We start from the raw sequence: 20,650 nt of genomic DNA on the forward strand, positions 1-20,650 counted from the left end.
TCAGGATGTTGGCTTTTATTTCTTCGGAGTCTCCTGGAGCAGCCAGAATGCTGGGCCCCAGAGCAACCCACGGCTGGTCTTCTCTTCTGGACTCTAAATGCCACAAGGGCAAGATCTTTCCTTGAATTCCTACAGTGTTTGCACAAGGCTGGGTAGACATGAAAGCTCAGCCAATCTTAATGGGTGGAAGATAAAAATCCGGAGTGTCCCTGCCTGCTAAGTTGACCAAGCCTGGGGAAACGCATGGAGTCTTTTTGAGGTGAGATTCGTAGGGATGTCCGGCAGGTCCCACTGACCAGCGGGTCCCCTTGTCCAGCCCTGCCGATGGAGGGGGAGAAGAAACAGGAGGTCAGGCCACATGGAAGTTTCTTTGTCTTACTAACATGGGCTAGGCAGATTTCACTAAAGCCTGGATTAAGTATCTCATACGTTTACCCACTTCGTTTTGCTCACTTCATTGCTGCCAAACACCCTCTTTAGCACTAATTTAATTTCCCAAGCCTGGCGTCATCTAGAAAGACAACAGCAACAGTCTGAGTACACTGGCCATGTGTTTATCTGCAGCACGCCAGGCTGGTTCCTTCACTGACCCTCTCCCCTCCTGCCCAAGGTGACAAGCAGCAACAGCACAGGCGTGGAGAGCCCCCGCTCATTGGTATTCATGCTGGAAGGAGCAGTGGAGCCGTTGGCGATGGTCCTGCAGGCCCAGGCAGGTAAGAAGCACCGTCTTCTGTTCACCACTGTGCTCTGATGCAGGAGGCCAACACAGTTCTTCATCTTTCTCTGCCTCCGCCGGCACCACAGTCATCACCAGAATGGCTCTGGGGCTGCATTCTAAGATCTCCCAGTTAGGTCAGTTGGAGGTTAGGAGTTTGGGATAGGAGGGAGGTGGGAGCCCAGGAGACCTAGAGGAGGGGAAGGGTTTGTCAATCAGGACTGAGTCCCTTGCTCTTATGTGTACAGATCACGTGAGTGGTGATGGCCACCAACAGTCCTGGAAAATGATAGCAATAAGATAGTGGTCCCAGCCCATCCATTTGAGATGCAGTGGAGCTGGGATACAGAGAGGCCTGAGGACTGTAATAAAATCTAGGCCAGAGGAAAGGCTAGGTGGACACCTGGTGGGGGTCAGGCCTCCACGGTGTTTGTCGTCTCTGTGAACTATTACTGTTCAGGGAAACCTGCTGGATATCCTCTACTTCGGTGGCAAGTGAATTTGGACTCCATCTCCCTCACGTGCTAGAACTCAGATCTGTGGGATGGAAGAGTTTTCTAACCTGTTGGCAGCTGTGGGGATGTGAGGTCATTCTCCCAGCTACCAGGACTGCAGGCTGGGCTCTAGGGCAGCTTCCCCCGCCACCCCCTGCTAACACAGCAGGCCTGTACTGTCCTCTCCCTGACCCCAACGGTAACCTTAGTGACATACGCCATGACAAAAACCACAATGGGACAGAGTTTCTGTTTGGGATGAAAACGTTCTAGAAACATAGCAGTGCTGTTTACAGAACGTTGTGACTGTACTTAATGCTACTGAAGTGTGTACTTCGAAATGGTTAAAATGGTCCATTTCATGTGCTGTAGATTTTGCCGTGTTGAAAGGAAAGTTTGGGAATCACAGTTTCTGTGGCAGTTAGGAGAGAGGGGGAGGGTCACTGGCTGTGAGAGAGCAGGACCAGAGGACCCCACGGGGCTTCAAGGGGTGTGGGAGAGAGGCGTGTGGGGAGAAGGCGGGGTTCGAGCCATCCTCTCCCTCCCTCCTTGCCTGGGCCGGACCCCGTCTACCCAGCTCTGTGTTCAGGCCCACATCTTCCACTCTGTTCTCTCCAGTCTTCAGAGCCACAGAGCCACTCAGCGCTTACGTGGCATTTCCTTGACATTCATCTCTGGTGTCCAGCGTAAGTTCCTGACGGCCACGTAATGTGGCTAAACGCCTCCATGTTTGTCTGTGGCTGGTACAGCCGGGGGGTGCAAAGACCGGGTACTCTCTACCCAGTGGCTACCGTCAATCTTTGTTAGGAACAAGATCAGGGAAAAATCAATAAATTTTAGTGAGTTAATAAAACATTTTGTTTTCTACATAGAACTAGAACATTTGTGCTTTACTTCACGTGCTGGAATGTGGTTCTAAGGTAAAAAGGCAGATGCTTTACCAGGATGGTCATACTGGGCTGGCTCCCCCCAGGGGCGGCGTGGGGGGTGTATCCTGTCGGTGAGACAGCCACTGTTCCGCTCGGAGCCCCTCCCTGGAAGCAGCCCTCCGGGATCCCGGTCTTTCATTGCGGACACACTGCGGTTTTGAGCACCATCTCCTGTTTTGATGACCACCAGGCTCGACATTAAATGCCTTAACTATTTGCAAACAAACTCAAAGGCCAAAGACACACCTTGTCAAGAAGATTCAAGAGAATGGGAAGTCCTGTAAATGTCTGGCACATGGTCGTTCTCCCCAGATATGCTGCAGGATCTAAAAGCTGTGTTTTTTTTTTTCTTTTTGTTAAGAGAGAGCGAGCGCGAGCGTGGAGGGAAGGACAGAGGGAGAGGGAGCGAAAGAATCTTGTTTTTTTTTTAAAGATTTATTTATTTACTCGTGAAAGAGAGCATGCACCCTTGCATGAGCGGGGGGGAGGGGGCAGAAGGAGAGGGGGGAGGAGAATCCCAAGTGGACTCCCTGCTGGGTGCAGAGGAGGCTCTCACGACCCCCGAGGTCATGACCTGAGCCCAAATCCAGAGTCAGATGCTCAACCGACTGAGCCACCCAGGCGCAAAAGAATCTTAAGCAGGCTTCATGCCCAGCATGGAGCCCAACGGGGGGCTCAATCTCAGGACCCTGAGATCATGACCTGAGCCGAAATCCAGAGTCAGATACTTGAACCAACTGAGCCACCCAGGCGCCCCTAAAAGTTGTTTTTACACAAGAATTCCAGAATGTTTAGAGAAATATAAACATTGGTATAACCAACATAAATGTCGCTTTCATGTGTTTGATTTTCAAAGTCTGTGAGGTTACTTTTTTTAGCAGGAATCACAAGTTCAGTGCCTGGGAGGCCCAGGAGGCAACTCCAGAGAGCACAGCCGACGGGGCGGCCGAGGGCCCAACACACCGCGCCCCCTCTTCTACGTCTGAAGAGGCCAACTTGCGCTCAGCTCCAGCCACTAGTCGCTGCGTCTTCCAGCTGTTCCAAGATGAGCTGGAAGTCCAGAGTTTCAAGTGAAATTTCCAAGTATTTAAAATGCTGCTGGGGCCAAACTCAGTGGCTCCTATTTGTGGCCTCACAGCCACAGTCACGGGGAGTCACCTACTCATTCTTGGCCACAAAAGCTAAACTCCCTGCTTTCACAGCCACGTGTCCTCCTTCCTTTGTCTCACGGTCAAAGGGCCTCCTATGCCACCTCAGTCGTCTGCCGGCGCCTTGGTCTCATTTTCTCCTACCTTCTAGGGGACTGTGCATCTGTGATTCCCCGTCGCAACCCGAATTCTGTCCCCACTGCCCCAGAAGCAGCTCTCAGCGAGGCTGCCAACGATCTTGCTGCAAAATCCAGGAGGATTCGGAAGTTCTTATTACTTTTTCTCTTGACCCCCTTAAGCTGCTGACTTCCTCCTCTTTCCAGAAACACTGCCTTTCCTCAGCCCCACTGTGCGTCTCGGGGCTTTCCTTTCCACTCTCTGGCACCGCATGCCCCCGATCTTTCCAGGCTTCTCTGCATGCCATCTCCTGAACGGGAGTGTCCCGGGGGTTCTGTCCCAGGCCCCCTCCACACTCACTCCACACTCGCTTCTCACCGACCATCCACTGCCCCGTAGCTTGAGAAACCTGTCGATGGGCCTCAGACCTCTCTCCAGCCCAGACCCCTCCGGAGCTCTGCCCCCACATGGCCTGCTTCCTACTGGGCACGCACTGGTCGCACCCACTCCACAGAGCCAAGGCTGCTCCTCCTCCCATGTCGCCCATCTCAGGGGAGCGCTGCTGTCGGGTAGTCAGTCATCAAGCAGAAATCACGCCGACGTCACCACCCTCCATCTCCCTCTCCACACTGGGCAACTCACCCCGTGCCTGGTAAGTGTGCCTGGTAAGTGTCTCTTGAGTCTTTCACTTCTCTCCATCTTCTCTGGCACCGCCGTGGTCCACAGGCCCCACCACCTGTCTCCAGGATTGCTGATGGGCTGGTCTCCAGCCTCCCTGCCTCCTGCCAGCCCATCCTCTATAGGCAGCTGGTCATCTTTCTAAAATGCATCCGTGTCAACGTCATCCTAGTCCTGCCCTGCCCAGTCCCTTCCATGGCTTCCCGCTGCCCTTGGATAAAGTCTGAGCTCCCTGATCCGTGCTGAAGGCTTTCCTAGTCTGCCCATCCTCGTCCTCTTTCTCGGGCTACTTGGGCCTCTTATTTAGTGCTCACTCTCCGCGCCCCTGTGCTGGACTTTGGCCCTCTGCGTGCCGCATCTTCTCCAATCTCCCCCTTCACCTGGCTCCTCGTGCTCATTCTTCAGGCCTCACGGTAGAGATGTCTTCATCCTGCCAACCTCCCTTGACCTTTCCTAGATTTGGGATGCCCTCACCACATACCCGCAAAGCCCTCTGGGCTCGCCCTAGCTGAGGATTTCTGACATCTTTTGCAAGTCTGTCTGTCTCGCTTACTATTGTTTCCCAGTGCCTAGTGTAGTGCTTGGCAGGCAGAAGGCACCCAATAAATATTGGCTAGGGTTATTTTTGGTGATGGTAATGCTAGAGTTGGAAATGGCCTCAGCCCTCATCAACTGACAATCTACGGTAATGAGAAAGCAGAGTCACAAGAAAATGAATGCTCTGCTCCAAGTCCTATGAGAGGCACAGGAGGGGTTAGACCCGAGCCTTCTCCAAGGCCAGCATGTTTCCCATCATCCTCCACTCCCCTTCACCGCCAGCCAGCCAGCCAGCCAGCCACATGCAGCTACAGAGACATCTGGATCGGGCATCTGTCATAAAGCCAGAACGTAGGAAAATGGTGTTGGGGAAGCAACCTTCATCTGCTGCTCATGTCCTTCCTCCTGCTGCCAGGCAGTTCTGAGATCCCCCGGGAGAGTTCCAGAGCCCACCGTTCAGCGTGCCATCTCCATGGGAATGGCCAAAGGGCGCCCTGCCCCTCTCTGCACTCCCTACAGCTGTAGCCTCAACACCTGCCATGAGAAGTGCATGTCCATCTTCCATCAGATGTCTGAGCTAGAAGCAGGGAGCAGGACAGCGGCTTAACGGTTACCTCTGTTATATTCGCATTTGGTAGAGCCATTACCAGCGCCTGGCTAAATTTAGCTCACCCCATAGGAAGGGATGGTCCTCTGGGGAGGACTGAGGTGGGGCAGTGGATGAGAAGAGTCAGGGGCTCCCACCCTGTGCTCATTTAACAGCCCCAGAACCTTCAGAATTTAATTTTAATGACACTTTAAGTACACACATAACCATTCTTTCACTCCCCCTGGAGAGGCTCCTGACCCAGTCAGTCCTTGGTGGCGCGGGGGTGGGGGGTGGGGGGGTGTCCAAGAAATAAACGTCTGCTTTCTGATGGGGTCTCTTGGTGGGATTCTTTTCGGGACTCACGCCTGAACTGTTCCCAGCAAGGGTTCACTCTTAACATTGTCTTTGTCACAGAATGTCAAAGCTGATTATCTTTTCCGGACTTCTCTCCAGCAAGATAAAGAGGGAAGAAGAGCCATCGGGGCCCAGGCCATCCTGCCCACCGTCCAGAAGATCTCCAGCGTGGGTTTCTCCAACCAGCGAGCCAAGGAAGGGTCCTGGAGAGAACAAAGCTCAGAAAAAGAGGGGGGGCGCTGTTACCTCTGTGGGAGCGGGCCAGGCTGGGGCCGAGAGGTCGGCGTCGGGGGCCGGGTGGGCGGCTTCGCCGTGAATGCGCTGGTGCCGCACCAGGTGGGTCTTGCGGCTGAAGCTCTTGCCGCACTGCGGGCAGGAGAAGGGGCGGGAGCCAGTGTGGATGGCCTGGTGGCGCACCAGGTTGGTTTTGGAGCTGAAGCTGCGGGCGCAGACGGCGCAGGCGTGGGGCCGACTGCCCGTGTGCACCGCCTGGTGGCGGCCCAGGTGCGACTTGCGGCTGAAGCGGCGGCCGCACTGCGCACAGGCGAAAGGCCTGGCGCCGCTGTGGGCTCTGGAGTGCGCGACCAGATTGGGCCTCGAGCAGAAGCGGCGGCCACACTGCGCGCAGGCGAAGGGCCGCTCGCCCGGGTGCACGCGGCGGTGCCGCGCCGGGTGCTGCCCGTGGGCTAAGCCGCGCCCGCAGTCCGCGCAGGAGGACCGCTCGCTGGCGGGAGGCCCCTGGGTCGCCGGGGTGTCTCCGGGCGTGCAGGCCAAGGGCTCGGCAGCGGCGGGGTCCACCGTGGTGCCCAGCGCGCATTCGTCGCACCCAAAGGGGCGCCCCTCGGCGCGGTGCAGACGCTGGTGCGTGGCGAGGTTCTTCTTCCAGCCGAAGCTCAGGCCGCACTCGGAGCAGGAGAAAGGCTTGGGCCCGGGAGGGGACGGGGTGGGGGACGGGGCAGGGGAACCCGGCGAAGCGGGCGCGTCGGGGGAAGATGGGGCGCGGCCGGCCGCCTCGTGCACCCTTTGGTGCCGCACCAAGTGCTGCTTGTGCGTGAAGCTGCGCGAGCACTGCGCGCACTGGTAGGGCCTCTCGCCGGTGTGGATGCGCTGGTGGCGGATCAGGTGCGTCTTTTTGCGAAAGCGCTTCTCGCACTCGGTGCAGGGGAAGGGCCGCTCGCCCGTGTGCGTCTTCTGGTGCGAGCCCAGGTGTATCTTCTGGCTGAAGCGCTTGCCGCACTCGGCGCACGGGTAGGGCCGCTCGCCGGTGTGCGTGCGCAGGTGGCGGGTCAGGTGGGCCTTCTTGCTGAAGCGCTTGTCGCACTCGGAGCAGGGGAAAGGCCGCTCGCCGAGGTGGCTGCGCAGGTGCAGCAGCATGTGCGCGCGCTGCGCGAAGCTGCGGCCACAGTCCGGGCAGGCGCAGGGGCCCTCGCCGCGGTGCAGCCTCTGGTGCAGCCGCAAAGTCAGCTGGTCCCGGAACCGCCGCTCGCACTCCCCGCAGCCATAAGGCTTCTCCGAGGTCGGGGCCCAGCCGGCCAGCGCGAGTCCGTCCAGTGCCCCTGGGGCCCCAGGCTCCAGCTTGTACGCGGCGGCCAGAGGCCCCAGGTCCGGCGCTGGAAAAGGGCCGGGGAGTAATGACAGATGCTGGGGCCATTCGACCTCCTCTTCTGCCTCCTGATCGTCCTCCTCCACCTTCACCTTCCGTATCATCCACTCATCCCCTGAAAAGTCAAAACCAGACGAGCCAATTAAGCCCCACTTTTATTTATGCCACGTTTATTTGCCAATGGGACCACCACTTCTGGAGCCCCGCAGTCTGGCTTTTGTTCTTTCCATTCTACTGGAAGTTTCCGGGGAATGACCAAATCCGAAGGTCACCGTTCAGTCCTCTTCCTTGGTTATTTGCAGCCCGGGAAGCTGGTGGGAGCCCCCAGCTCCTCCCGGGGCGTCTCTTACGCTTCCGCGGACGGAGGAGTGTTTTCCCTGCCTCTGCTGCAGAGGCACAGTGTGCTTGTGTGTCCCCGAAGATAGACGTGGCTCCAAGTTCGGTCCTCAGGCTTCACTCTAGGTTCATCTGCTCACATTGTTGGCTCCCCCCAGATCTTGCAGCCCTTTTTGGAACCAGTCTCCCATGAGCTGAGCAGCTCTAACTCCCCTCTGGTGGCTACGGAGCTGCCCCTGCCCCTAACTCCCTTCATTCTTGCCTCTGGAGCCAGGTGGGAAATCCCAGTTTAGGAAGAGGAGGATGGAGTTTACAGGAATTGGGGAACCAGTGAACAGTGCCAACTCTGGAGAAGTGGAGAGTGCCTTCTGGGGGAGCAGGTTTGAGGTGGGTCCCACTGGAGCTTTGCCCCTCTTGGGCACTGCAATGGTCGAGCCAAGAGAAAGGAGCTCAGGACCCAGACTGGGAGTGTCTACTGTGTCTACTTGGGTTCTCCTCTGCCACTAGCCAGTACTGTGACCTTGGTTCGCTTACCTCTGTTACTGCTCTGAGCTCACTGTGTTAGTTTGCTTAGATAGAAGGGCTGTATTAGTTCACCGTTCCTAAGCATGGCGCCACATCATACTCTCCTGGGGACTTTTACCAAATGCATCTGTGGGAGCAGGGTGCATGAATGGGTTCTCTTTCTTTAAAGCTCCCAAAGTCATTCTTGTTTAAGAGCCCTTGAACCAGATGATCTGAGTTGCTGTCTGGCTCTGAAAGTCTGAAATAGCCCGAGCACTATTGGACATGCGCACACGGACTGTCACAGATTTACTCTCAATTTCTTTTACCGATCCATCAGTTCCAAACAACTATTTATCCTATTGTGATACTGCTTTCATTTTCATTGCGCCACTGTTCTACTCAAGAACCATCAATAGGGGCGCCTGGGTGGCACAGCGGTTAAGCGTCTGCCTTCGGCTCAGGGCGGGATCCCGGCGTTCTGGGATCGAGCCCCACATCAGGCTCCTCCGCTGGGAGCCTGCTTCTTCCTCTCCCACTCCCCCTGCTTGTGTTCCCTCTCTCGCTGGCTGTTTCTATTCCTGTCAAATAAATAAAATCTTTAAAAAAAAAAAAAAAAGAACCATCAATAGCTCCCTATCATTTACAGGATAAAGTAAGTTCCACCTAGACCAACTTTCTTACTACCTCCAGGCATAAACGCTCTTCTGCAGCCAAGCTGGTCTGCTCTAACCCCAGCCACACATCAACTTTTCTGTATTAAAGTCTCTTCTCAGCCTAGAATGTTTTCCCACCCTCTACCCCACCATCAGAGCTGATGTCTACACCTCCCTCAAAATGCAGCACAGATCCCCAAAATCTTTGACAAATCCAGCAGGTGAGGATCTCTTATCTACCCATAGCACTTAACTGTTAACGCCGCTACATGGCCTTGCAATGGCTTTATTTTTATTTGTTCTTTTAATTCCTTATTCTATTCAAATTAATATCATCTCAGCTAGATTTTAGCTTCTGAAAGGCAGACATCTTGTGTTCCATTTCTGTATGTGTCTAATAAAAATGAGGATTGCCACCATTTATTGAGTGCCAACCACAGATGACACCCCGTCCGTCCACTGTCCCAAAGCTTCGCAGCAACCATGAAGTGACTCATCTCCCTGCTCACAGGTGAACAAGCAAGCTCCTGGAGGTGAAGGAGCCTATCTAAGGTCACTTGTAAGGAAATGGGGAGGAAGGATTCAAACCAAGTCTGTGTCAGCCTAGGGGCAATCTCATTCCCTTCTGCCTAACACAGACTGGACCCAGCAGGCACTGAATAAACCCCTGGAATAAATGATAGCAGTCAGGCAGAAGGTGCTAAGCGTGCTGGTAGTGGAAGGGAGTGATGGCAGCATTGTGGAGAGAGAAATCAACTGTTCCATCACCCTGGGTGTGGGGGAGATGAGCCCAGTACAACGGATTTGGGGCATTTGGGTACCCGTGAGACCAGTGGAGATTTGGGGGAGGGAGCTTGTCTGGGGTGAGGCAATGAAAAGGTAGGTCTTCATGGTAATGGTAATTCAAGTCAAGTCAGCAAGTACACACGTAGACAGGGAGGTGGGAGGAGAAGACTTCTAGAGGATGTTGAGGTGAGGGTCAGTTTCTCTGGGTGACCGGCCTCTCTGAGTTCTGTCTTCTGTGGTGTGGAGTTCCCTCTGGGGGCGGAAGCTCTACAGCAGAAAGGGGCCAGGGACTGATTCATCTTAAGTTGGAAGGGCCTGAAGTGGCTGCCTCATCAGATAGCAGCTGGGAGTTGACAAAGCCCCTGTCCCTGCTGCCTGGGCCCCAGGTGGGCTGGAGAGGTGGGCAGACTTACCTGGGCAGGAGCCCATGGGCTCGGCCTTCTGTGGTGCGCATGCCTGGCCTCCTCTGCAGGCGGCTTGAGCTTCTTCCGTGTGGGTGCCTTCCTCTGGTCTGGGGGCCTCGTGCCCTGGCAGAGAACAGGCTACCTCAAGGACTCCAAAGACATCACAGCCGGACAGAGGTCCCCACTGGTGCTATCAAGCAGGGGCTTTTGAAACCCTAGTCCCAGCCCCACCGGCAGGATCTTGTCCCACATCATACCTGCAGGGACTGAATTCCCAGCCTCCCCCAGGCAGCCTCAGGCTCCTTCAAGCAGGGGCAGCTGCAAGCAAAGGCTGTGCAGGTGGTGAGAGCCACAGCTGTGAGAAGCTTCTGGAACATGTGTGGGAGGTAGTGGAAGCAAGGAAAGGTCCCTGCCCTGAGGCTTGCATAAGACTCCTAGGAGGACAGCTGCAGACCTCCCAGCCACCAGATGGACCCAAGTGCCAGGCAAATCCTTGTGCAAGATCAGAATGTCAAGAAGCCAGACGCGGGCCTACTTTCTGCGTCTTCTCCCTCTGGGAGCTCCTTAGCCACCTTCCTCACCTCTTCCAAATCTTGCTCAAGTCTTACCTTCCCAACGGGGCCTGCTCTCACTCTCACACTATTTAATGCTGCAACCCAACCCACCCCCACCTCGGGCCCTTCCCCATAGCACATATCCCCTTCTGACACAGTTTATAAGTACATTTATTTTTGTATTTGTTGTTTGCTGACTTTCTGCCCTAAGATTAAGCTCCTGGAAGGTAGGGATCTTTATTTGGTCACTCAGGTATTCCAAATATGGAGAATAGCACCCTGGCATTTAGTAAGTGCTCAACAAATAGTTGATGAAGAAGGAAAGGTAGATCCCACCCCAAGCCACTGCTCACGGTCCCCACCTACTTACCAGAGCACGTGCCCAGCATGCTGTCTTCCCTGGAAGGGGACATCCGCTCCTGGTTATTATGGGACCCTTCCCCAGGCTCACTTTGGGGGGCCATTTCCGGCTGTCCCACAGAGAATCCTGTTACAGGCAGAAGGATGGGACCAAGTAAAGCGTCTAGTACAGAACAGGTGATCAAAGGGAGGGCCTCTTTCCCTTCCCAAACACAGCTCAGGGGCTTGTTCCAACTTGCTCAGGAAGGAAGGGTCTCTAGCCAGCATGACAGGGGACAGCCAGGCTCCCCAGCAGCCTGTCCAGGTATCCACCTCAGTCCCTTTGCACTGAGTCAAGGGCAGGTGAAGGAAGAGAACAGATTTAAATATCCGGGTGCTCTGTGAGTCCCCATGTGCGCCTGTGCGCATACAATCCGGCACAGCCTCCGCAGGGCCAGACATGGAAATAGACCCTGGTGGAGCTGAGGCTGCCCTACAGGCTCCCTGGGGGTCTCTGGGGTCTCAGGGTTGCCATCTCCTGACTGTCCGAATGGTAGGGAAGCAGCAGGCCTAGGGTGCCCCTGAATCCTGCCCCCCATCCACCCACGTTCCTTGAGTGCTGCTGGCTCACCCAGGGAGCTGAGGGCCTCAAAGGTCTCTCTCATGGCAACCCAGGGTAGCTCCTCCTGGGAATCAGGCCACACACCCTAAGGAGAAAACACATCCTTGTTCACATTCTTCTCCGGACAGCTGCCACCTGGGCCTTGGCTCTGCCCAGCCTCTCCCCATCAGCGATCCCCAGGAGCTCCAAAGGTGATGTCCCCAGGTACAGGTAAGGGGAATGAGGGAAGATGGGTTTCAGAAAGCAAAGAGATCTTTGAAGGCCAAGGCCTTGAAGCCACTTCTGCAGGCTCTGGTCAGCTCCAGAAATCAGCTGCACCCCTACCCTCACCTGGCAGGTCTCTGAAGCAGGCCCAGCCCACCAGTGCTCCCCTGCCTGGGGACGTCAGGAATCAATTCTCTGGGGAGAGGGTGGAGAGTGGAAGACCGGGGTGGGGAGCGGGAACTTCATCTCCTGGGCCCTCCAGCTGTCACTGCAGGAGCTGGTGAAATAGGAGCCAGCGGAGGGGCGGAGGTGAGTGTCACTGTTGGGCAACTGGTGGGGGAGGCCCTCAGAAGAGGGTCTTTGCTGAAGGCAGGAAATGGCTTTTGCTTCCTCTCCCCAAAACCCTACCTCAAAACCATCGCCCCTCCCCCTCAGGGCTTCCCCTGGCAGGGACACCCCGCCCTCGAGCCCCCTTCCCAGCTCCTCCTCCAGCGGATTCCCTGCCCCTCCCCCTTCAGACTCCCCTCCCCCCCATCTCTCTGGCAGCCTTCCCTCTGCCCCTCCCTTCTCCGACTCCCTCTGCCTTCCGCCCTCTCTCCCCACCGAATCTGGCCGGCTCCCCAGCTCCGCCCCCTGCCCCGCCCCTCCGGCTCCTCCCCCTGCTCACAGCCGGGCCAGCCCCTCCCGGCCCCCACCGGTAGGCCCTCCCCAGCCACCGCCCCCCTGACCCTCAGCTCTGGGCAGTCTCGGCGACAGCGCTCCCCTCCTCCTCCCCGGCTCAGGGCCGCCTTTCCCTTCCCTCCCGGTTCTCCCCCCAGGCTCCATCCCCCTCCCCGGCTGCACACCCTCTCCCTTCCTTTCCCCCTCCTCTTTTCCTTCCTCCCTAACGCCGCCCTCCTCCTCCCCGCTTTTCTCCCTCACCCCGCACTCCCCTCCCCTCTCCCTCTCCTCCCCCACTCTGGTTTCCCTTCCTTCTCCTTTCCTCTCTTCACCTCAGTTCCCTCCCTCCTCCCCCCTCCCCAGCCCTCCTCCCCTCTCCCCACACCATCCTCCTCCCTCCCTCCCCCCCTGCCTCCCTCCTGCAGCTTGCCTTCCCCTCCGAGGCCCCCGTCTCCCTTCCCCCTTTGCCTCCCCAGCAGGCTCTCGCTTCCCTACCCTCCCGGTCCCCAGTCCCTAGAACCGCTCTTCCCCTCCCCCTTCCAGTCCGCTCCCCGAGCTCCTTCCCTTGTCCCCAGGCTCCCCCAAGCCTGGGAGTCTGTGGCTTACGGCTCGCTCTGGACCTTCTCCCTGACCCTGCTCCTCCCCACCCCTGCCTCCCAACACACCTCCGCTTCCCTCCCCTCTCTCTCAGTGGCTACCTTCCCCATTTCTGCTCCCCACTGACTTCTACCCCCCCCCCCAAGTTTTCCTCCCGACCAAACCCCTGCCGTCCCACCTCCCCGCCTCCGTTTGTCCCCTAGAGCCTCTCCTCCCAGACCTCACTCCACGGCACGGCCCCTCCCCGGCTCCCGGGCTCACCTGTCAGCGCCCTTCTCTCCCGCCCCTCCCGAAAGGCCTGATCCCTTGGCCTCGGTGCCCCCCTTCCCCCACGACCCCCTCCCACACTCTCTCTCCCCATTCCGGAGACTCCTCACTCCCTCCCCTCGGGAGCCTCCCAACCTTCTCCCACCGGACTCCCACCCGGCCCCACTCTGCAGCCTCCGCCCCTCCCTCCAGACCCCCGGGCTTCCTTCTCCTCTCTACTACCGTGACCACCCCCTAGCCAGGCCCTCTCTCCTCAGCCCCAGCCCCTCCCTCCTCCAGCCCCTGCCCCTCCCCTGCCCTTTCTTCCCCCCCCCAACCCCACCCCACCCCCTCCAGCGCTCCCAGCGCCCCCACCCCCGGGGCTGTCACCTGCGCGGAGCGGGCAGTGACTGAGTGTCGGTGTAGAAGGGGAAGCGGGCGGAGCCGCCTGCCGCTGGGCGCCTCCACGGCCCGTACCTGGCGGGCTGGCCGGTCGGGTCTCCCCGCTGCTGGCGGGACCCAGGCGCCCGGGCCTTCTGCCCCGGCCGGTTCTGCTCGCAATGGCGCCCGCTGCCTGTAGCTCGGGTGCCGACTGCCCGAAAGACTGACAGACTGACAGCCCCGAAACTTCGCGGGGAGGGGAGAGGAAAAGACGCGGAGGGAGCGGGAGCGGGGAAGCAGCGCCCGGCAGGGGGGAGGGGAGCGCGGAAGCGGGAGGGGAGCTGCGGGGCACCCCGTGGGGGAGGTAGGGGCAGGGGGGTGCTGGAGTGGGGTCGCGGGAGGGCGCACGGCGGGGTTAGGCGTGCAGGTGACGGTGTGGAGGGACGGAGGCCCAGAGTAGGTGATGGAAAGTGGGAGCCTAGGAACGAGGAGGGGGGGGGGGAGGGAAGAGGGGGAAGGGAAGGGAGGAGTGTGGGGGAGGGGTGGAGGAGGGAGAGGAGGCAGGGAGGAAGGGCACGCTGGCTGCGCGGGAGGGTGCTCGCAGGCGCCGAGGGAGGAGCCAGGGGAAAGGTGGAGCGCGAGGGGAGGGGGTGCGGTGAGGAGTTGGGGAGGGGAAGAGGAGGGGGCGTGCTCGGGGGAGGAGAGCCCGTGAGTGTCTGTTTTGCTGTCTTTGAATCGCGAGCCCCCCCCTGGAGCGTATCCGTGCCGCGCTTCGCGGTGGGATCGAGTCTCCGGACTGTCGGTCTGTGGTGTTGGTCTGGGAAACTCAGACCCGCCCCTGCTCTCCACTCCGATTCCACCCGGATCCGCTCAGACCCACAACCGCCGACCCCGATTCCGGAGGACCCGATGCGACACCCGCGGCGGGAGCCGGGTCCCCTGGGGCAGCGAGGGGTGGCCGTGGCCGAAGGAGACAGAGCTGAGCCTCAGCGAGAACGGGCCCTTTGAAGCAGAAATTGGGGTGGGGGCATTGAGCCGGGTCCCCAGGGAGAAGGCGGGGCTGGAGAGGAGGCACGGGGAGGGCGGTGAGGCTGAAGACGGGCTGGGCAGAGACTCTGAGGGCGGGGTCCGGGGGAGGGGGCTGCGGAGAGGGGCGAGTTCTCTGGGCGGGGTGGGGGCTGGTCCTCCTACTGGCCTGGAACCCTGTCCCAGTTAGGTGTGGAGCGATGCCCTCCGCCCTCAGATCCGGTTTCTGGGGGGACTTGGGGGTCTTGGGAGTCCCTGCCTGGGTTATGATGGTGTTCTTCCGCCTTGCCACCCAGGCACCTGACTCCTTTTGGAAGCTCCCTATATCCTGTCCTTGTCGAGCTGAAATGTGGGCTGGTTATTCCAGGCCCCCTCTCCCACATCTCTTTCTGCAATCTCCCCTGGCTTCCAGCTTCCTCCCTTCTGTCCCCTTTAGGGGAAAGGGGCATTGTGATTTGGGTTTCTCCCCAATCCAAGGGTTGCCTTCTCACCTGCGGTTAGAATCCATAGCTGGGAGTGAGGCCTCCAGAGAGAAGCACAGCGCACAGCAGGGGCACCATCAATATTCCTTGATGTTTAGGAGAAGCATGGGAGCAGGTGGTGCCTGGAAGAGCGCAGGGTACCTTGGAATCAGCTGGGAAAGGCTCTTCAACCTCCTGGATGGGCTCCTTCAGCTAGGCAGTGCCCCCGGCCGTCTCATGGCCCTGGGAGCAGAGTGTGTCTCTGTGCTAGGGTGAGGTGTGAGCACTTGTGAGACCTGCAGCGGGGGTGTGGGAGAGAGTGTATGGGGTACATGTGTGAGAGATTAGCAACAGCAACACACCCATGGCCCAACCCTGGCCTTTTCTGAGGACCCCACCTGAGAGTTCCCTGAGGAACTCCCTGCACCCTCTTTGGGCCACAGGACCAATGGTGGGCCCAAGAGAAATGCCTAGCGTGGCTCTGGTTCCCAGCAGCTTCCTGGCCCTAGGTGGGGTAACTATGTGGGGTGCTCAGCAGGACAACAGATTTAGGGGATCGAGGTTTACAGAATCTGAGGCCCAGGCCACATTCTGGCCTGGGTGTCCTGGGAATTGGTAACCAAGATGTAACCAGGATTCACCTGGGCCACCTCCGGCCCCAACCGGATACTCAGATGATCCCATCCGGCTGCCTTGCCCCCAGGGTTGGGGAGCTGCCTTCCAGCCCCTCTGTCTCCTACCCCCCCCCCACACACACACTTTCCACCCTTGCCAGTCCTTCCTGAAGCTTGCTCTGTTCCCCTGCCCAGGCTTCCTGGTTCTGGACCTTAGGAGACTCTCTCAAAAGAAGACCAGGGTGTACCCAGCCAGCCACACATAATCACCCCCAGTAAGAAGTCAGACCACAGAGGAAAGGGCACATGCTCTCCCCCTGTCTCCACACAGTCCAACCAGCCTGGAAACTCAGCTCCTTCGGCTCACTGGTCCTGGCTTCTCAAGTGCCTGCTGGGAGAGGGGGCAGGAGGAGGCAGGAAAGGAAGCAGGGAGAGAATCAGAGTCAGAATTTTAGGGCTAGAAGACCATATCAGTCATTTGGCACAATAACTTGACCATTTTGTGGGGTCCTGGTTCCTCTGGAGAATTGAATAACAATTACGGAACTATCCTCAGGAAAATGTGTACACACACAATTTCTTTCTTTCTTTTAAGATTTATTTATTTGAGAGAGAGTGGGCGCTTGTGCAGGTGTGAGGTGGGGGGAGGGACAGAGGGAGAGAGAGAATCTCAGGTAGACTCCATGCTGAACGTGGAGCCTGATTTAGGGCCTGATCCCACAACCCGGAGATCATGACCTGAGCCGAAATCAAGAGTCCGATGCTTAATCAGCCGAGTCAACCAGGTGCCCCTGCCCACACACAAGTGGAGCCCCTGAGTCCCCCCCCCCCAGCATCCCTGGGAAGTCCCTAAATTTTTTACTAGCAAGGAAATTGAGGCTCAGAAAGAGAAGGTGGCTTGTCCGGAGTCCGCCTTAATTTGAGGTACAGTTGAGGGTGGAAAAATATCAGAGGCTCAGAGTGTCTGGCTGTGGCCTGGGGCACATGCACTCCCCCACCGAGCGCACAGACACACGCGAGCACGCACACACACATGCATATATACACACACACACAAGAAGGGTAGGAAGGGGACTGTTTCCAGGGAGAGCTGGCCTCTGAGGGGATTGTGCAATGTGCAGGCAGGTCCAATCTGGTTCCGAGCAGCTGGTGCCCCAGGGCACGGGCCGAGATAAAGCCTCCCCAGCCCCACGGGCCTCATTCTAGCTGTTTGGGCTGCCTTGGGCACATCGACGCCTGGCTGCCGGAGACTGCAGTGTGGGGCGGGGAAGCCCAGCACTGGCCTTTCTGCTCACCTGCCGCAGCATTGCCTTCCCCAGACCCAAGCCTCACAGCCCCCCAAAGGTGACCTGGGGGGCAGCACCATGCTGCTGCCTGCCCTCCTCTTTGGGATGGCATGGACCCTGGCTAACGGGTAAGCAGCCCAGCCTGGGGCCCCTCTGACGGAGGTCCTCTGCTCCCGCCTCACCAACAGGACCCTCTGGGGCAGCCAGGCGCTGTCCCCTATGCTTCTTGCTCCCAACCAGCCTCCTCCTCAGTTTGCTAACACTTCCCTGGGAGGGACTCTCTGGGGAGTGGGATCACAGGACAGGGCTTCTTGGCAATAGAAGGGCTGGTGGCAGTGGCTGTCCCCATCTGTGGGCAGGCGGTGGTGTGAACATACGGAAACCTTCCTGGTGGAGGAGGAAGTGACCCCCCGCCAGGAGGACCTGGTGCCCTGCACCAGCCTCTACCATTACCAGCGCCTGGGCTGGCAACTGGATCCGTCCTGGAGTGGACGTGCCGGGCTCTGTCCCATCTACAAGTGAGTGAGGCTCGGAGCCTGGGTTAGCTGCTGAGCAGGAGAGAGCAATGGAGCCAACATTCTGGGGGGAAGGTAAACTGGGTGGTATTCTGGGGAAGCAGGTGTTAGGGCAATAGGTCCGGCTGGGTTCGAGAAGACTCAGGGGTGTGGGGTTGGGGATAGGCAGCGCAGGGATCAGGCAGCGCAGGGAGAGGTACGATGTCTGTTCCCTGTGCCTCCCCTCCACTCTGCCTTCCCAACATCATTCTCACTTTGCACAAGGGGAAATTAAGACCTGGAAGGGAAATTAGATGCTAAAGCACTCAGAGAATAGAGGACCAGAGTGAATGTCCCAGGCCATACTCAGGGACCGAGATGGGGCTGGGATAAATACTAACATCTTCTCTCTGCTGCCCGCTCGGTGGACCCAGGCCCCCAGAAACCCGGCCTGCTGCAAGGAACCGGACAGTGAGGGCTTGCTGCCCAGGCTGGGGGGGCACCCACTGCACGCTGGGTAAGCACCTGCTATTAGCCCAGATCTGTGGTTTCGTGGAGGCGGCGTGGGGAGGGAAGCTGGGTCCAGGCTGACTGTCTGGGTCGCCCCGTTCTCTCCCTCCAGCCACCACAGCCCTTGCAGGAGCCAGCCCTGGGGGCCACTGCTTTGCCACGCAGCAGTGCCAGCCGCAAGCAGGCTCAGCTAATGCTTCTGCAGGAAGCCTGGAGGAGTGCTGTGCTTGGCCTTGGGGACACAGCTGGCGGGATGGCAGCTCCTGGGCCTGCCTCAGCTGCTCTAGCCGACACCTCCCAGGTGGGTCTGCAGCCTTGGCCAGCACTCTCTCCCCCTGCAGGCACTGCCACAGAGAATTCTTGAGCTCTGGGCCTTCCTGCAGGGCTCATGCCCATTCCCTTGTGCTCTCGGATGAGTCACCTCCCATCCCTCCCGCGTCCAGAATGACCATTCACTCTGACCTGCCCCCTGCTCTGGGAGAAGCCCTGCATCCTCATCCTCCACGCTCCTGCCTTTGCCCTCAGCGGCTCACCGTGGGTGTACTTCCTCCAGGCAACGCTCCCGCGCCAGCCCTCCTGCAGCCCCTGGCGGGGGCCGTGGCCCAGTTCTGGAGCCAGCGCCAGCAGCCGTCGGCCACCTGCGCCACCTGGTCAGGCTTCCACTACCGAACCTTTGATGGGCGCCACTACCGCTTCCTGGGTCGCTGCACCTACCTGCTGGCAGGGGCCGCTGATGCCACCTGGGCTGTCCACCTCACGCCCAGGGGGCATTGCCCCCAGCCTGAGCACTGTCAGCTGGTGAGGGAGGCAGGTGGGGAAGGACACAGGAAGGGAGCTGGACGTGGGAGGAGGTGAGCCACTGAACCCCTCTTCCACCCTGTGTCTCCCCCAAGGCCCGAGTAATGATGGGACCCGAGGAGGTGCTGATCCAGGGCAAAAACGTCTCTGTGAACGGGAAGCTGGTACCTGATGCGGAGTCTCAGCTGCTCCACGGTACTGTAGGGAGCAGGGGACTTCCCAAGGCCCCATCTGTTCCTCGGGGACAGCCTGCCTATCCCCCGGGGCAGGGGGCAGCAAAAGGGCCAGCTGAGTGGGAGACTGCTGTCCCGCCCCCACTGCTACAGGGAGGTATTTGGAAATGAGGGAGGCCGCTGAGGAGCCAGGCACGGACCTAGTGTCCAAGTTGACTCCTCCTCACAGTGTGGCTTAGGGCGAGTCCCCCTACTTAACCTCTTTGAGTGTCAGGATGCCTGGCTGGCTCAGTTGGTGAAGTATGGGACTCTTGATGTCAGGGTTGTGAGTTTGAGCCCCATGTTGGGTGTGGAGATTACTCAAAAATAAAATTGTCAAGGGGCTCCTGGGTGGCTCAGTTGGTTAAGCCTCTGACTCTTGATTTCGGCTTAGGTCATGATCTCGGGGTCATGAGATGGACCTGGTCTTCCGTCCATGAAGTGAGGTGGGGGTGGGGTTGTGTGTGTGCTCGCGGGAGCTTTGTAGTTTAATTACTACTTTAGTACTTGCTCAAGAGAGCACCTGTAGTGTCCACGAACTTCTCAAAGAGGGCTCTGATGGGAAAACCACCTCCTCTCCTTCCCTGGGCAGTCTGTGCCTTGGCGTGATGGTGGAAGGGGTAGAAAGGGTGACTCCTGCCTTCTCCTGCCCAGGGCTAAGCCTGCAGTGGCAAGGGGACTGGCTGGTGCTGTCAGGTGGCCTGGGGGTCACTGTGCGCCTGGACAGGTCCAGTTCGGTCTCCATTTCTGTGGACTATGAGCTCCAGGGACAAACTCAAGGTCTCTGTGGAGTCTACAATGGCCAGCCTGAGGGTAAGTGGGCATGCCTCGGTTGCGGGTACAGGAGGGAAGGAAAGACTGGAGAGCCCAGACACCACACCTCTGCCTCGCCCTTCCCCAGATGACTTTCTGGAGCCTGGAGGGAGACTGGCTGTGTTAGCTGCCACCTTTGGGAATTCCTGGAGGCTCCCTGACTCAGAGGTGAGCCTACAGGCCTCACAGAGCCCAGGCTCTCTGCCGTGCTCCTGGTGGCCCCCCGACTCCTGGCTTCTCTGATACCTCCAAGCCTCTGCTCTCTGTATTCATCACTGGCCTTTTCTCAGGGACAGGGCCTGGCCCTCTCCCAGGTCCTTGGTGGGGGGCAGGCTCAGGGTCCCCATGGAATTTAAGTGGTGAACTGACTACCCAGGGGACACACTCAGCAACCCGGTCACTGACCAGTTTTGGTTAACTAGCTAGTTATCAAACCTCCTGCCTCTGGGTTGATGTGACCCCAGCTCCCCCACCCCCTACCAGAACTTATGACTTTGTTGCCACCCCCCAACCTCAGGCTGTCTGGGCTGGTGGCCATGACAGTGCAGACTTGAAGCAGCCATGAGGGTAGTGTCCATTTTCCTGGTGTCCTGGTTAATGTCCCTCATCCCCCATTGACCTGAATTCAATTGTCTCCAGCCTGGGTGTCTGGATTCCGTGGAGGCAGCCCAGGGCTGTGAGGACCCCCCAAGCGGCACAGAGGCAGGCATGGAGGCTGAAGCCCAGGATGTGTGCCACCAGCTGCTGGACAGTCCATTCAGGGAATGCCACGCCCAGGTATGGCTGGGGGTGGAGGCGGTCTCCACCACCAGAGGAGCGGGAAAGGGTGGGTGCTAGAGAGGTGCCAAACAGGGACTCTGGTCCTGTCACTGCTTTGTATGTAGAATCTCAGAGGTCCCTCCGAGTGCTCATTCTGTTTGATTATAATAAGTCAGGGCACGATGGAAACAACCTGGTGAGGCTGGTTGACTGAGGGGCTGTCC

General features: G+C 58.5%; 2 protein-coding genes across 3 annotated transcripts in view; one reads left to right on the forward strand and one right to left on the reverse strand.

The window, feature by feature from the left end:
- Positions 1 to 2,599: 2,599 nt before the first annotated feature.
- ZNF467 (zinc finger protein 467) lies at positions 2,600 to 13,688 on the reverse strand. 2 transcript variants are annotated; one of them, XM_044392284.3, is made up of 6 exons: positions 13,463 to 13,688; positions 11,696 to 11,846; positions 11,375 to 11,450; positions 10,775 to 10,891; positions 9,860 to 9,973; positions 2,600 to 7,279 (listed from the first exon to the last, which is right to left on the reverse strand). In XM_044392284.3, exons 3-6 carry the CDS (start codon positions 11,406 to 11,408, stop codon positions 5,781 to 5,783), a joined length of 1,764 nt encoding a protein of 587 aa, XP_044248219.2. In that variant the 5' UTR covers positions 11,409 to 11,450; positions 11,696 to 11,846; positions 13,463 to 13,688; the 3' UTR covers positions 2,600 to 5,780. The 2 variants fall into 2 exon arrangements, with proteins under 2 accessions (XP_044248219.2, XP_026334918.2); XM_026479133.4 differs by lacking the exon at positions 11,696 to 11,846 and having other exon boundaries at positions 13,550 to 13,688.
- The window catches only part of LOC113241420 (SCO-spondin), a 54,500-nt gene continuing 47,482 nt past the window's right edge, over positions 13,633 to 20,650 (forward strand). Inside the window, exons 1-12 of the mRNA XM_048213142.2 lie at positions 13,633 to 13,657; positions 14,284 to 14,538; positions 15,384 to 15,454; positions 16,874 to 16,968; positions 17,200 to 17,358; positions 17,769 to 17,851; positions 17,966 to 18,145; positions 18,398 to 18,642; positions 18,738 to 18,837; positions 19,509 to 19,667; positions 19,756 to 19,835; positions 20,307 to 20,444. Coding sequence (XP_048069099.1) covers positions 13,633 to 13,657; positions 14,284 to 14,538; positions 15,384 to 15,454; positions 16,874 to 16,968; positions 17,200 to 17,358; positions 17,769 to 17,851; positions 17,966 to 18,145; positions 18,398 to 18,642; positions 18,738 to 18,837; positions 19,509 to 19,667; positions 19,756 to 19,835; positions 20,307 to 20,444 — 1,590 coding nt within the window. The remainder of the gene's footprint in view (positions 13,658 to 14,283; positions 14,539 to 15,383; positions 15,455 to 16,873; positions 16,969 to 17,199; positions 17,359 to 17,768; positions 17,852 to 17,965; positions 18,146 to 18,397; positions 18,643 to 18,737; positions 18,838 to 19,508; positions 19,668 to 19,755; positions 19,836 to 20,306; positions 20,445 to 20,650) is intronic.

The sequence above is a fragment of the Ursus arctos genome, unplaced genomic scaffold (assembly GCF_023065955.2).
Source record: "Ursus arctos isolate Adak ecotype North America unplaced genomic scaffold, UrsArc2.0 scaffold_3, whole genome shotgun sequence".
Classification (NCBI taxonomy): Eukaryota; Metazoa; Chordata; class Mammalia; order Carnivora; family Ursidae; genus Ursus; species Ursus arctos.